Below are 16,642 nucleotides of genomic sequence, written 5' to 3'. Positions count from 1 at the left end.
CAGCATTAAACACTTCAGACGTCTGGTTCCTATCACCACCACTGTGAATAATTCTGACAAGGTAAGCTTCTTTAGAACGGGGCATTTCACATCAAGTGATTCTGAATGACTTTGTTTACATTTTAACCATCTAATTTTGTACACATTTTGAAAAATTAGTGGAACCGCCCCTTAATTCTTTCAAAAGTTAGCGCTAACCACCTTTCTTTTTGTGATAACACAGTTTTACAGACCCCCTTTCCTGGGCCTCCTCCTAAATCCAAATTCTCACAGAGAAAGAAAGCAGTCTGTAATTAAAGCTTCTGATCCTCTTGACTAAATTTGACTCAGCCACTAGAGGGTGCATCAAAAGCTTCGAAAAACATTGCTGGGGTGTTTTACATTTTAATGAAGTACAGTTATTTCAAGGTTGACATGTTGTTCTCAAAATATTGGCTGTATTATTAAGAGCACTTGAAGTGGTAGGTTACATTTGAGTCGCACATATTTGCTGCAGCCTGGCCACATGGCTTGTATTACACGTACTGGCTCTGACATTCAGAAACCAAAATGTGGCTCAAGCACATTTAGCCGTTTCCTTTATGGCATATGATCTAAACAAAATGAGGTAATATACTCAGGGGTGTAGCAAGATCCTTTTTAATAGGGTGGCCAGGTTAGACCCAGTGGTTTCTTTGGGGTGGCAAACCACTAGGGAGAAAAGGTAAGATAACGTTATGAGAGAATACTTTTTGGCTGGGTAACATGCTAACCTGCATTAGCAGGAACTTCACCTCTGATGAAATCTAGCCTGCATTATTAAACACATGCATGTACTCAGCTGTAAAAGTATTTTGCTTACATGATAAAGGGCAGATGTTACTATACCATAGTAAATGTTAGTAGTTACTAGTTTTTAATGGTCATCATATAGCCTACTTCATATAACCGCAGCGCTGCTTAAGTGTACAGGGTGTACAATTATTACTGTGGTCAATTTTGGTGGTCAGTTCTTTAAGCATTAGCAAAATAGTGTTATTAACTGGTTAACCAAATCTTAAAATTTAAAATAGCTTCACTCAAGAAGAACTGAGTGGTTTTTCATTACATTATCTGAAAATGTTTGTATGTTTTGTTCCCTCTACTATTTATAGTCTCTGCTGAACACTGTTAAAATCTTCACTTACAGTAATCCACATAAGGTGCAATGTGCAACCAAAAATACTGATGTAGAGATTTATTTTGGTGCTTTTAAACCTTTTCTTAATGTAGAAAGCCAACATTAACTGCTTCCTGAAGCAGGTTTAAGGTTTAAGTTTTAGCCCCATTCTCTCGCCTGTGAGATACACTGATCATTGAGTGCAGTGTCAGATCATAACTTACTAGTAACGGCCCCAGTGGCAGATTTTCCCAAATAAATCTCCACACTTTGTTTAACCTTGGTGGCCTAAAGAGTGACCATGCTTCATGTAAGGACAGCACTGGACCACCCCTTGCCTTCGCCCTTGAATATTATGTTTTTATTATGAAGCGAAAAATACCAGTTTGGCTAAAAATGCTTGAAGGGGGAATTTCATGGATTTTTCTTCCTAACTAAATTGCTAAGATGTGAACAAATTCATTCAGAGTGGTTTGATGTAATATGCTTATGTTCTAGTGAAACTGGGTCAGAATTGTCAGGAACCAGACGTCTGAAGCTTCCTCAAAGAAAGTTATTAGACATAATAGTTATGAATATACTGCCTGAGACATGGTTTTACATAAATCTGTTTGTGGCAGAGGGGTACGTGCAGGGCACTGTGAGGCAAAATAGTCCTGAATGAAAACTTATTTCTTCAGATTTACAACTATTTTAACATTATCATCATCATCACACAAAAAAACCCACAAGGTGCATGTAGGTTCACTGGTCATTCTGAATAACAAATAAAATCGCTGTATTTATGTCGTAGATGTCATAAGCCATGGTTCAGTGAGCATGTCATGGGAAATAATAAGGCTAAAAACCACCTGCTAATAATAAGCAATTCCACTTTACCCACTCTACTGTACAAATTTGATAACACTTTCTATAAATACTGTTCCAGAAATAATAAACACATTCAAAATGTTCTAATGCATTATAAATATGGCTATAAATATTTATAAAAATGCATTGCATATGACAGCTATGTTTACTATGCATTATGAACTGTTAACATAATGCATTATGAGTAGTGTTCATAATACATTAGATTATCAGTGCCAAAGAAACTGCATAATGCATCATATATAACAATCCTATAAACATTCCTTAAGTCTAAAATATATTCTTCTTTACTAATAATTAACAAGTACAAGTTAAAAGTTATTATAATAGGGTTATGATATATCTATCAATAACAAAGACATAATAAATATATTCTGTCACTTGAAGCTTGCAAAGAAATGCTACAATACATTAATCAAGCTATTATTCCATTGCAGATAGAGGTATGATTCAAAAGTCGAATAAGAAATCATGGCCATGTTTAGTTATAGCTGTGTTTATAATGCTTTATGAATGCATTAAGTCATGAATGTATTTATGATATGGCATTCATAGAAAATGTTAGCACAAATTTTATGAAACAGATACGTGAATCACAAGGGGGACACTATTAGACACGCAAAGTGCTAATAGCAGTACATTAAGTTTTAGAATTTTTCTTTTCTTAAAAAAAAAAAAAATGAAAAAAGTAACATGCTGAGGTCTGAACTCTAACCTCCAAAAACGCAGCCGGCCTTGACAGTTCAACACTGAAAGAAGTACTTTAAGTACTCCTGACAAACATTCTAATTATGGGGGCCTCGAAATTCCCAGCGCTCATTACAATTATAATGGACATGGTAAACTAGAGCAGATGTGCTCTAGTACAGGGCTCTTTCAGCCTGTGGGTGACTTCAGTACCAAAACATGGATGACTTTCTCCTCCTGCTGAGACACTAGAAAAATACCAACTTTAAATAGACCTCCTTCACACTGTGTTATATACAGTGTCATGTTGCTGTGAAGAGTTTGATATTTAAGTTACAGAACTGTGCTGTTGTGATATTTAAGTCAAGAGACCACTCTTTCCTATATTTAATTTCCAGTCATAAACAGCCATTAAGTTATTTTTTCAGTTTTAGAAAAAAAGTAGGAAACAAGAATCCACAGGAGTTTCTGTCCATCCTTCCACTATGAGAAGACAACTTAACACTATGGGCCTGAAAAAAAAAGATGTGTAGCTGTCAAGAACACATAAAATAAATAAAAAAGAACAAATTGTGCAGTAGGACAACAAAATTTGGACACCTGAGATGTTGAGGTTTTATGGACTGATGAGTCTAAATCTGAGACCTCTGCAAGTAACAGAAATCAGTGCATACGCTGCCAAAGCAATAAAAGACTCTCGAGCCGTGTCTACAACCATCAGTCAAGGATGCTGGAGGACTGGTACAAGTTTTGGGGATGTGCAAGAACATCTGGGGTTGGAGATTTGTTCTTGATAGACGGCATCATGAATGCTGATACGCTATATGTCCAAAAGTATCTAGACACCCATTCTATTCAGTGAATCTGGCTACTTTACTATACCCCCACTAATGACAGGGGTGTTCAATTGCGCACACATAGTTTGTATAATCTCCAGAGAAAAGCATAGAATGGGACATTCTGGAGCAGCTGGACATGAGCCTAAAGTCACTATGTTCAGTGCCAAGCATCAGCTAGAAGGATATAAAGCCACCTGGTATTAGGCTGTGGAGCAGTGGAACTGCGTTCTCTGAAGTGATGTTCCATCCAGTGCTTTTCAGGTGAAACCAAATTCTAAGACTGGAGAAATTTCCCTGCAGGTTGAGAAGCAAGCTTTCTGTGTAAGTTTTAATATTAAATATTTTCTGCCTTTTCCCTGAAAAATAAATGACTTGTGCTTGATTGTTTTGACTGGATTGTTGTGTGTGTGTATATATGCACACTATATTATATGTATATACTTAAAATTGATATAGATTTTATGTATTAATACAATAATACAGTTCATGAAATAAGTAGTGATTTTAAGACTGTGTCAATGTGTTAACCATTTCCAAACCTCTTCCTGTGGTAGTCTTTTGTAGCCAACATCCAATACCTAGTTTGGCTAATCGATGCATCAAGTTAAATCAGGTGTGCTGGTGAAGGAACTTAACAAAACCATACCATAGCTGTGGGCATCATTGGGAAGGCGAGAACCAAACCTGTGTTCATCTAACCAGTTCACATCATCTTAACTACTTTTTGAAACAAATTCTTGTTACTTTTACTGCATTAACTGAATGTACTGTAATGTTATATCGTGTATACATTTCAAAAGACAATGTTGATCAAATATGCAAATACAGTGAATGCAGCACATGACTGGATAAAATTAATGTTTTTTTAAGTTATAAAACAGTTTATTTCTTATTAAAAATGTTACATAGCAACCTTGAGTGCTACTCCAAACACTGCTGGAGCAAATACATTTTCTTGAACTTTTAAGTTTAATTTCTCCTACTAATACATCAAAATAAAGAGTGAAACAAAGAAAAAAATTGATTACCCCTAGGAAGATTGTGTCACTTACAAATTGTGTTGGTACTTTTCCAAAATCCTTTGTGCAAAGAAATTACTTTTTTTTTTTTGACTGTTAACCATTTTCTGGTGTTTCACATTATTTTACACAGAACGTCTGACCACTGCCAATACTGCCAGCACAATCCAACGTATCTTAAGGTAAGTTTGACATCCACTGCTATACATCTTTGAACATAAACAATCAGGAGGGGCCTTTTGTGTGCTTCACTAAGTGCTCCTAAAACTCCCTCTCCCACATCCTCAGGTATAGTCTTAAACCCTGGTAAATCTCCTGAAAAGAATTCCTCTGAGTAAACTGTGATCACAAGTGTGTGCCTGCAAAGAAAAAGCCACTTTCTGACACCAAAGTAGTCCTGGACATGGTACTTCATCCCATCACGAGCAAAGTGATCCCATTTTAGAACTTGCGGTTTAGCGCAGTCAGAAATTACAGTAGCCAGTGAGTATGATACAAAGTGTTTTCAGTTTGCTGGGGTTATGTACAAGCACCTCGGTCCTACATTTGACAAACACATTCCACATTGCCCTGGCAAATGGGAGGGAGCTTCGCTGAGTGTGAGAGGAACAGAAGCGGATGCCAGTGGATGGTGGTCAGAAAAGCATGTGAAACCTAACTCACATTTTATCATCAATGTATAAGATTCTTTCAAAGAAAGCTTAGTTAGTTTTATTTACATGTAGCTGTGTAACACACCAAACTGCAATGTTCTGATCTCTTGTGGTTTGAACAAAACTTAGATCTTACTAGTTTAACCCCTGCAGGCTTGAAATATGAACACACTAAACTACCACACTGATACATAAAAAGATGCACAGTAAGGATTAATATGCAAAGGTACAATAGTTCACCAGGCAGCTTTCCTGCATGATGTCAAAATAGTGTTTCGAACCAGAGTTCTGTGGATTGATTGAAATAGCATTGCTGCAATTGCATTGATTTGTCACTCGACTTGTTTATATCCTTTGGGCACCCAGAAGTTCAGTGAGAATTCCTGCTCATCCATTGGGACATAACACCCTCCACTAACTCCAGCGCTCATGCTAAGGCAATCCTTATTCAAACCAGTCAACTGACGCCTGCAGACAGCACGGTGAGAACAAGACACAATCAGCCCAGCTGGCCCATGTTCTAAGAAATGTGCAAATCATAAACTTGAGTGGCAAAAAAGGACAAATAACAGAAATAAACTGCTCCTAAGTTGAAGCGTCTATAGCTGTGTGGTTGACAGCACGGCCATGCTTACTGGAAATAGGGACCATTCGAGTATGAGTCAGGAGTGTCTTTTAGGCCTCTCCAGTTATCGGAATGTCAGGCTCCTCTATCTAAGAGAGTTTGGTGCTGGGATGAACTGAAGAGAGCTGCGGGGGACTGAAAGCTGGCTGGGGATTGAGGGCTGACATGGGGTAGAGGCCATGGTGGAGAATGTCCCCATACGAAGTCCCAACTGGATGCCTGTATAGGTGGGCTGGGTTGGCCGCCTGGGCCAAGAACTGTCTCTGCATCATTATGGAATGGATGGCGAATGGAGGCATAAGTGGCGAAATGACAGCCTGGTTCTTCAAGTACTGCAGTGGATGTGAGTAACCAGGGGGGACATGGGGGCTCAGGCTGTCACACATGTCCTGTACCTGAGATACAAAAGCCCCAGGATACAGTCCTGGGAAGATGGGGGAGTGCAGGGGGAACTTGTGTCCTTCGGCAGCATAGCTGTTGATATGCACTGCGTGCGCCGGCTCTGCCGGCTTCATGGACTCGTTGTCAGGCTCCGGGGTCCGCACTTTCACCGGGATGTCTCTAGGTGTGGAGCAGTGCATGGGCGTCACAGCTCTGATCTTCTTCTCAGTGGGTCCGTTTTCCAGCTCTTCCAGGTTCCTTTTTAGTGGCCGTGCTGCACCAACATTCTGCGGGCTACTTTTGGTGCTCAGGATGGGCCGAGCCATGTCATCTATCTTGTAGCTCAGCGTTTCTTCTCCTCGGTCGTTGTGTGCTTTGGGCTGAGGTTCACTGACCTTTTTGGGAGTGGAAACAGTCATAGGAGGGACACGGCAGGCTCTGGGGTGGTAGTCCAAGCTTGAACTCTGGCTGTTGCCTGCTTGGAAGAGAGGAGTGCTTTTGACGTCCTGTTGCATCATGGAATGTGGGAGGCCACATAGTGACGAGGTGGAGTGGGGCAGTTTGTGTGGAGAGGGCTTTGGGAGACTGAGATCTGTTGGTTGCTCTTCTGTCACCCTTTCAGTAGGAGCGCCTTTTTCTTTCTGATTCAGATGAGCACAATAAGTCAGGCTTCCACTGTCTGGCTGCTGGCTCTGGGGGAAACCATGTGCAGTCTCAGTGTCCCGTGGGTAAGCCTCTCTGCTCAGGTACTTGCTTAGCTGTTCCTTGCTCAGATGATGCTCAGTCTGTCGGTAGAGGCTGTGCAGATGTGGTGAGGAGTAGAAATCACCAAGGAAACTAGGCGCTTGTCCTGGACGAGGTATCTCAGTAGATTTTTCCACGCTGGAGTGAGGGTTGGCCCTCACAACATAGGGCTCTCCTGTGGGGCTGGTTTGGGACTGCTGTAGATGTTGGTGCTGGAGTGGTTCAGAAGGGTATGAATCCCCCTCATTACACACCTCTTTCTGAGAAGACTCTACAGAAGGTCTCCTGTCCTCACCACCTCGAGACTTGAAGCTCTGGGCATGCTGGATGACAGATGGACGCTTGATCACTACACTTGCCTCACTTGCAGTGGAAGGGACCTGGGGGCCATGCTGTCCAGCAGCTGTTTCCTCTGTGCTACTGGCTGATGCCTTTTTGTTGACTAATGGGGGAGGAGGACCATAGGGATAATTATTGGGCAACCCAGTGCCACTGACTTGGGACAGCATCTTTTTCTTGGCTAAGGGGGACATTATGCCAGGGTTGCTTCTAGGATAGAGGAGTGAGTTGTAGCTGAAGCTCTCCTCTTTGGTTGGGAGTTCAGCCCTCTCCGTTGGAATCTCTGGCGCTGACAGGGGTTGCAGAGGTCTTTGCTTCAGAGAGGGTAGCACCATTACTACGTGGTTCTGATTCTCTTTTAACCCAGCCTGTTCAATATTTCCCAAGGTGTACGGAGGTACTTTGTAATCTGGTGTCCCATGCTGCCATTGGTCCTGTGTGTGAGGGTGAGTGAAGGGGTGGGAATGGCGTAGTGGTATGGAGGCAGCAACAGGGAACACATCAGAGTCCTCTGATTTGAGTGGCGTGCCATCCTGTGGAAGCGATGCGTGCTTGCTCCTATTGATTGGTTCGTGTGTATCGCCATCCCAGGGGGCCTTCTGAAGCACCAGTTTGTCCTCTTCCTCCTTGATGATCAGCTGCACGTCACCATCATCCGAGGTGGGACTCTTCACCTCGCCCTCCCTCTGGGCTGGAAGCTGGGACTGCTGTGCCTTCTGCTTCACCAGCACCTCCTCCTGGAGATGCTCCTTGTCCTCTATGTCCTCTGCACCCTAGAGACACAAATGTACATGGAAACAAAAGGCCACTTAATCACTGAACTGGGTACTGCAGAGGCATATAATCTGCTGTACTGTATTCTTAATGAAAATGCTTGCAGACCTGCCCTCAAGGTTTCACAGGCCCTTGAGGTGAAATGAGCTCAGCAGAATTTGATGTGCAACACCTTGAATAAAGCGCTAGCTTAATTTACAAACAGACATCAAAGCTTTCTCTGAGCTTCACACAAGTTGTGTGAATCATTGGCAGCTGACAGATGCCCTGACCTTCGACTACACCAGAAACTAAGCTACAGGGTTAGCATTACTGCAATGTTAGCCCCAAGATTTTATTCCACTTCCAGAGAGGCTGAGGGGAGGAAAAATCCCTTCCATAAATAAGATGAAAGGTATGTATTAAGAGCCCTGCTGGACCACCTCTCTTGTGTCAGTGGTGAACAAATCCATCCCAAAATGCACTTCATTCCAAATGAAACAAGCAAAAAGTAGTCAGCATAGTGTTGCAGAAGTGACAGCACACATCTGCTGCTGACCTTAAGATCCAGCACCTCATGTCACAACGCAGTCCATGCGCTTCAGGCAGTCTTCAGAAGTCTCTAATGAGCAGTCACATGCCACAACATCAGCCACATGGCAGCGCTGCAAAAGAGAGGCAAGCTCCACCCTTGCATTCATTACAAGCATCAGTTGGAGAAAGGCACAGATGTTTGACATCAGTTAGTGTCAGGTCAAATGTTAGTTCATCTCTTTCATACTGTTCCCTCCCTCAGCCCAGATAAGTATGCGACTGCAGGTGAATAATAGCTTATGCATATACCACATTATATCTCTTCTAAACAGCAGGTCCTACTTGTCTTTTGTAGACATGGGAAAGGAACAATATCCTTATCTGGTGTCCGATTACGTGCAGTTTTGCACAGTTTGTATGGGACGTTACCCAGAAAGGGACTGAATATGCTCATATCAAGTCTTTTCTGCTGATAAAGAGCGTGAGCACATATTATGTTGCTGATGACCCCTGACCTGGAGGCCCAATGAGGGTCTTGCCCTGGGGGCTGTGCTCTGACATGCCCTTAAATACAATGTCGAATGGGGGGTTTTAGAGGCTGGTGACTAACAGCCAAGATTACACAGTTGTAATGGGGTGTAACTGCCTGTTGGCAAGGCACGTATCACTCAATAGCCCTGATTGTCTTTGGTGCCTGAGGAAAGACTGAATTAACAGAGCTCACAACGCTCTGATTCTTACCAGAGCAGCATGCCTATATTTGTACATGTCCTGATTATATTCCACTGACATGGAGCCATGAGACAAATCCCAGCATCTGCCTCTCAAAATTACTCCTACAGCTGAGATCTATAACTTTGGTTGAAATGTTAAAGTGTTTTTTTCCCCTGTACTTTTCCTCCCTCTCTAGCCATTTGTATTGGCTCTGCCTCAAACGGAGAATTCCATTTTCATTTTCTCTCCTGTACAATGTACAATCAATTATCTGGAGAGGGCTTTCAAATTACAGAACATACCAGACAGATGAGCTAGGCATGCCACTGGAAAAGCAGTCAGCCCCTACAACAGCCTTCTTTGTTTCCATGCCGCAGCCGATCACTCACTTCATGCACAGCAGAAATGAATATGTGCCGTGCAGCAGCTCTGAAATGTGTCGAAATCTGACACTTCAAGAGAAAAATTCAAACGGCCCTTTCATCTTCTCTGTAATCATTTGGTTATTCATGTGAAAATAATAACTCAATTTTCATTCCCCTTGCAGAGTCGTGCGCGTGCGCGCACACTCCCTCTTTTTTCATATTTTTGCTTAACTGGAAAGACATTTGCAAATCACCATGGATTTATTGGCTTTCAGGGATAAAAATAAGCTTGCGGTTTATATAAGAACTAAAATATGGCATCAATTCAGTCGGCACGTAATGGCCAGTCGGATCTGATAGCAGGCATTTCCAGCGCAGCCCTCCTCTTAGTGCCGTTCTGTGCACAATAGGTCTTGTCAATAACAGCAACTTGGTCATGATCTTTTCTCCTTCACTTGATTTGTGAGGCAAAACTAGAAGGCTGAGAGAGAGAGAGCCTAGTGTGCTCCAGTCCAGCGGTTCACAGAAAGAAAATAACTGAATGAGGCAAAGCGTAAAAATCGCCTGGAGTCAGTGAGGCAGGGAAATACCATTTGATTTACCATGCTGTAGTGCAGCGGTCAGAGCCTCCGATTCAGCTCAAATAATTATGTTAAAACCAGCTGCTCCTGACAGCGCTATTCTCACAGGTCTTTGACGGTTTATTTGTTAAAGAGACAAAAGGCAGTCAGCCTGAAGTGGCCTGTCATGTTTTTCCCTCTCTGTCTCTCTCTTTCTTCTGTGTGTTTTGAAAAGGAAGGTGTTTCTGTGCAGCATCTCAATGAGAGAATTGGTAACTGACCGGCTCTGGAACTTTGGTTGAGGCGTCCTTTTCATTCCGGCCCTTCAGATTTTGGTCGTCTTTCAGTCGCTTCGTGGCTGGGACCTTTGTCTTGCCGCCCCCCTCCGGGGCGCCGGCCTCTTGCTTTCGGGGTTTGATGGGGGGTAGAGGCTTGTCCTCCTCTCCTTTCGTATATCTCTCATAGGGCAGAATTAGCCTGGGGAGAGGGGAAGTGAGACAGGTTAGCTCTCCAGCCTGAATACCACAGGCTGACTCACTGAGTGTTCTTTTCGTATTCTGCTTGCTCTTTTACCACATTAAACAGTCCTGTCTTCATTCTACTGGAACAATGACAGATGAGAAGTTTCAGGAAAATGCTTCTGCTTTCTCAATCACAACATGTAGTGTACAGAGACCACTATTTCGCCTGAGCTGTGCACTGATCAAAGCTAGTTGCAGAAGTCAAAACAAACACAGTCAAAGCTTTCAAAACGTTGGGCCACTGAAAGTTCTATATTATAAAGTTCTAAAGTTATATGTACCCCTCATTACTAGTCCGATGAACAGAAATGATGTCCCCGTCCACCTTGTCCTTTTCTATAATCTTGCACGTGTTTCTTATAATCCTACATGTGTGATTTCCTCACACCATTGTGCACACTTTCTTTCAGGGAACATGGGCAAAACAAGTGTGTTTTATAACCTGGAGATGTTTGCTTTCAATTTGTGCTATTGTCCTTTCAAAAACTGGTCCCAAACACAAAAATCTAGTAGCCCTTAAACCAGCTGCCTTTTGCGACTTCACATCACATGATATAAAAACATTCCTCAACCTGAAAAATAAATCCGTCTATCCAGGTACTGTAGTTGGAAATTAAATTGAAAAAACTTTTTCGTTCAAACAATTATTTATTTGCTGTTAATGGTTCACTTTAATTACTACTCTTGTGCTTGATCTGTCACACTTTCCAAATAAACAAATTTTTCATGTTTGGCATTAAAGGCTTAACAGAGGAAAATTCTATAGCAAAGCCAAGGAACCTTACCAACAGCTGGCTAAACACCTACAAACATGATGAGAGAACAAAAGCTGGTCATGGACTGTTCATTTAGTGATGGGGAGAGAGGGAGGACCTAGCCACCTGAGAATCTCACTGTAGAGTGTATATAGCACACATGGAATTCAAACCGAACTTAACAAACTGGATTTTTTTGTAATTTCAGAACCTCTTTTATAGGATTTCTCTAGAAGACTATGATCGTACACATATTCTCTTTCTCTCTCTGAAATACCTTGTCCTCAGTGAAGCATGTGGAGCAAACGGGGGATAATGCACTTGATCCTAATTAAAAGCATTCCCAGCAGCTGATGACATATGGCCATTCCACCCCACTCTCCTTCTCCTCAGCATGCTAGTCTTTAACCTATACCTGCCTAACCCCACAAAAGCCAAAATGACACAAGAAGTAAGCATGATTTACATTACAAATGCTGCAGAACCACTTATTGCTCTTTGTCCAAGCATGAACTGAATTCACACGGAGATCTAGGCTCCTGCTATCAGCCTTGTCTCTGGCTTTTGCTGATGGAGAAGCTTGATAGAGGCTGTGGTAATTGGATGGGGTGATACATAGCACTGTAATCTGCTGCTCTGCTCACGCAGTTTGAAGTTTTTATAATGTGGCTCGGTATGATTAATGAGTCCGGGTGGGAACTGTCAGAGGCATGCAGAATTATAAATATCCACTGTGAGATGCCAGCCATAATCAAAATAAAAATTTTACATCTCGCGCATCGTGATCTGGGAATGCCGAACAGGAGCCGACAGGACCGGAGATGCGCTAAATACGTCAGACCACTCTATCTCAATTATTTAGAAGCTTTTGTTGTTTTTTTTTCTTCTTCTTCTTTTCTAGTTCATATCACTAGAAGGCCCCCTCTCTCTCCGTTTCTCTTTATCTCTTCTTTCTTCTCTTGTTTAATAAAATCTGCAAGGCATCTCCAGAGGAATTCATTTCCGCTATTTTGCTTGGCTGAGTGTTTACTCAACAGCGAGGCCGTCCAGGCCTCTCGGAGCTGGGGCCAGCAGGGCTGCACTGAGCATGCTCAGGCAGGGGGAGGCATGCGGGAGAGCTATGCTGGTTGGGGTTTGGCAGTCGGCCAACGGCAAAGCTAAGCAGGAGCCCAGAGGGAACATTCATCTTCAGATCCCATTACCAAAAGAGTTTAAACATGTTACAGCTGCTAAAACTGGAAAACGGCTCGCTCCACGCGGTCAAATCAAAATAGCAGGCAGCTGCCAAATACCTGATTCCCACTGTAATGTTTCAGTTCATGTTTATATAATAGAGGCATAATAATGCACACAATGACTTATCCTGTTTGCAGCTAATCCTCTGAAATCTTCAATACCCCCCCCCCTTCCTCCAACACCCCCGGGAGCCCTCCCTAAGCTTTAAGCAGGTCTTATGACCCCCTTTTAGTTTGTGTACAATGGCCAAAATTAGGCTTATTTTGACCTCATATTTCCTTGTTTTTAAGTTCCAGGGGATAATTGATATCAGCTGTCACTGCTTAATTTGTGTATTTATGTGAGTGCTGAGATAAGAATGGAAATAGCCCCTACTGCAAGGTGAGAAGTCAGCTAATAAATTCCAACATTAAAGTTGCGATTGAAAAAAACAAAACAAAACACTATCCACATGTCCATGTATGGCTATCCTAAGCCACTGTTCCCTTCTCTTTTCACTTAAGAAAAAATCTATGCTTTACAAGTTAGGCCACAACATGTTTCCTCGGCAAGGAAGAAAAATGCTTTTAAGAGGTCGCGAGGGCCTGCACGACTTTAATTTTTGAATTTTTGTTGTTTTTCATTGAGCTCAGTAGCTGGCAGCTAGACAGCAGGATAGCTACATTCCATACAGCTGGTAAGAGGCATTGCGCCAAGAACAGGAAATCTGCAATTAAATGTTCCTTTATGAGAACAAGGCAGAGAGCGAGAGGAAAGGGAGAAAGAGGGAGGGGGGAAAAAAAAGTAAAGAGAAAGAGACAACATTAAAAAAATCTGGAATGGGCAAAAGACTAAGCAGGGTGCAGCCACCCTTTTAAATATAAATAATAAATAGTAAGTTTGTTGATTGTTAGGAAAAGGCACCTTTGTGTCACAAAGGTGGTTGCAGGAATCCATTTCACTGGGAAATGAACCTGAACCGCCATGACGGTCCTAATGTGAACTCGCTCCAGAGGCACAAAAAATAGCTTCAAGTGCCTGCACAAAGTATTCCATTTACTGTACTTGGAAACAGCCCCCCTCCCTTCCTTTCCTCCTCATGCTGTCAACAACCCACACTATCTCCAGAGTGACTGATTACATCTCTAAGCATGAGTTTAACCTAACCATGACGCTGGGGTCTGCCAGCAAGTTTGGGGAGGAGAGGGGGGGCATTCTGAGTCTTTTACATCAGCCTCTGCCTATCGGTCCATTACAATCAGGAAGCCACTTCAATAAAGCACAGCTACCACAGAGGCCATATGACTCTTCTAGTTCTCCTCCACTCTGGACTCTGTAATCACACCGCAGAATGAAAACTAAGGATCAGATTGTACAGCTGAAGAATTCTCAGCAGAGGACAACAAGGTCTTAATAAGAACAATGAGAAATTGTACAAATTGTGTAACTGGTGCTTTTTGCAAAAAGTGATAATGGTTGGTTGTATTTCTGACTTGTTGACGGCTTTTTTCACACTGTTAAACATGCTTGCGCAATTACGTGGTGAAGTTGTGGAACATTCTCTCCAATCTCAACAGAAAAAAACATCTTTGGTCAAGACTGCTGGCATTGCAATGATAATATTGTCAATACTGCAGTTAAAATACTGTCAATATTGTCGCCCAAGCCTAGAAGGTGGCATCCAGAAGACAAAGGTCAGCCACAGCCAGGAAACTATCTGTGATCACAAAAGCCAGGTTTAGCTTTGGGCCAGATAACCATGCAACAGTGCCTCTGGCCAGGCTCAGGTGTTCCTGCAGCCTGGGTTTTCTGCACTGCAGCAGGAAGCAGATGCTTATTTAAAGAAGACTGTCTTTCTCACAAGCACCAGCGGTTTGAGCTCGGCCAGACTGCACCTGTAGACACACACAAGCCTGCCCTTACACTCCAACAAGCACTCACTGGGGGCTCCCCCTCCACTTATCTAGGTTTCTCACTATCCTCCTTTGAGAAAAAAACAACAGGCACAGCTTTTAAAGAAGAAGGGCAGGAATGTTTTTGGTGGAAGAAGAGGAGGCATTGATTGGTGTTGATTAAATGGGGCCTGAGTAATGCTAGCTAGAGCAAAGCCTAGAGGTTAGAGATCACTAATGACCATTCAGTACCAGCAAAGCAATGGAGATACTTGTTAAAGCAGATGCACTGGAGAAATGTCACCTCATCACTGAGGAATGTGTGCAACTTAACAAGGGATGCATCATGATACAGCATCAACTGTGGAAGAATTCTGGCAGAATTACAACAATATTCTATAAAATACAGTGCAGCCTGGTTTTTTATTATTGTTCTGTCTGTATTGTACTACTGTGTAAAAATAACTTTGAACATTTGAACATTTGAGTATTCATTATATTTTTAATTGAGACATTTCTGCATAATTAAGTTGGTAAGGTATAAACAAAGCAATTGAGAGTAGTGAGAAATGCACCATTGTAGAGAAACTTATTTATTTATTTAGTCAGAATTGTTCACAGTGGTGGTGATAGGAACCAGACATCTTAAGAGTTTAACACCTCTTAAAGCTCCCTACTGATAACAGGACATGGTGTCTGCCTGATGTCTGAGACATTGTTCTATGCAAGTTGTAAGCATAGAATGTTTTTTTTTTTTAAATACATTCATGGTGGAAAGGTACATGCAAAACAGTCCCCAAAGTAAACATTTTTTTCAGATTCACTGCTTATCTATCAACATTACATGTAAAACCTCTGCAGACATGTAGGTTCACTGGTCATTTTGGATAGCAAATAAAATGGCAAAATTTGCGCTGTAGACACTGTGAGCCCTGGTTCCTACCATTACCACTGTAAAGAAATGAGTTCTTAAGTTTTCTGCAACAAAGCATTTTACATGAAACCACTCTGAATGACTTTGTTTAAATCTAAATCTTGAAAAATGGGTGGAATTCCCCTTCAAAAGCTTGAAATTCTACTAGGGTAATGAAATTTAGTTTAATAGAATCATGGTGAACTTTGAGAGTAATCTCCTAAAGAATCATAAACTAAATGAATCAGGAGGTCAAATATTTACATTCTCCCACCTATACACAATCTCAGCAAAAGTATACACGCCCCTAGTTGATAAAATGTTTTATTAATTTCCTATGCGAAATAAGTTAATACATCCTCTATAGGGAACCACAATTACTATTTATTTCCAGATTTTAACATATTGGTAAACATCTGTGTTTTATTTCTTTCAAATTTGTTAAATTCTACAAATAAATAGAAATTATGCAAAAAAAATTGCATAAATGTGCCATTTTTGAGTTTGTTCCCTGTAGAAGACATGTTTACTTATTTGCAATTAGAAAATCAACAAAACATGTCATTTGACAACGGATGCCCAAACCTTTGCACAAGACTGTAGTAAGCATTCCATGTGACAGTAATAACAAAATAACTGAATGTTTAGTTGACACTGGGCTACTGTGCTAAAATGTCTGCATTTTATTATTTTAATTTATTTTACTGCATTCGTAACCATTTATAAATAAATCATATGTTTCTCCGTCATGATAACCAAGGCTCAATTGCAATTTCTATAATTTATAATTGTTTATCCATCGGCAGATACGTACATGGAAAATATCGGATATCAGCATCAGTCCACAATTCCCATATCGGTGCATACTTACTCTGCAATCAGTGGGGAAATACCACAACATGAAATTTCCTGGTCTCAAGGTTATATACTATCTATTAGGCACTGAAAGCGCCTGAAAGAGCAAATAAATCAGCGTGACCAGAAGACCATGTTTAGGGTAATGCTACAATTTGAATACATGTATGAATAGATCTTATTAGACAGGCAAATCAGGCACATTTGCATATTTTAAAGGCAAATAAATATATTCATGGCCTTTGAATGATTAGTATGACTACATGAATT

General features: G+C 41.5%; 1 protein-coding gene across 1 annotated transcript in view; it reads right to left on the bottom strand.

The window, feature by feature from the left end:
- Positions 1–4,383: 4,383 nt before the first annotated feature.
- arid5b (AT-rich interaction domain 5B) overlaps positions 4,384–16,642 on the bottom strand; it is a 105,808-nt gene continuing 93,549 nt past the window's right edge. The window contains exons 9-10 of the mRNA XM_036572256.1: positions 10,503–10,698; positions 4,384–8,068 (exon numbers count right to left, since the gene is read on the bottom strand). Coding sequence (XP_036428149.1) covers positions 5,921–8,068; positions 10,503–10,698 — 2,344 coding nt within the window. The 3' untranslated portion in view covers positions 4,384–5,920. The remainder of the gene's footprint in view (positions 8,069–10,502; positions 10,699–16,642) is intronic.

Source organism: Colossoma macropomum, unplaced genomic scaffold (genome assembly GCF_904425465.1).
Source record: "Colossoma macropomum unplaced genomic scaffold, Colossoma_macropomum, whole genome shotgun sequence".
In the NCBI taxonomy this organism is placed as follows: Eukaryota; Metazoa; Chordata; class Actinopteri; order Characiformes; family Serrasalmidae; genus Colossoma; species Colossoma macropomum.
The sequence above is the reverse complement of the archived record's forward strand: the minus strand, read 5'-3'. Positions and strand labels throughout refer to the sequence as shown.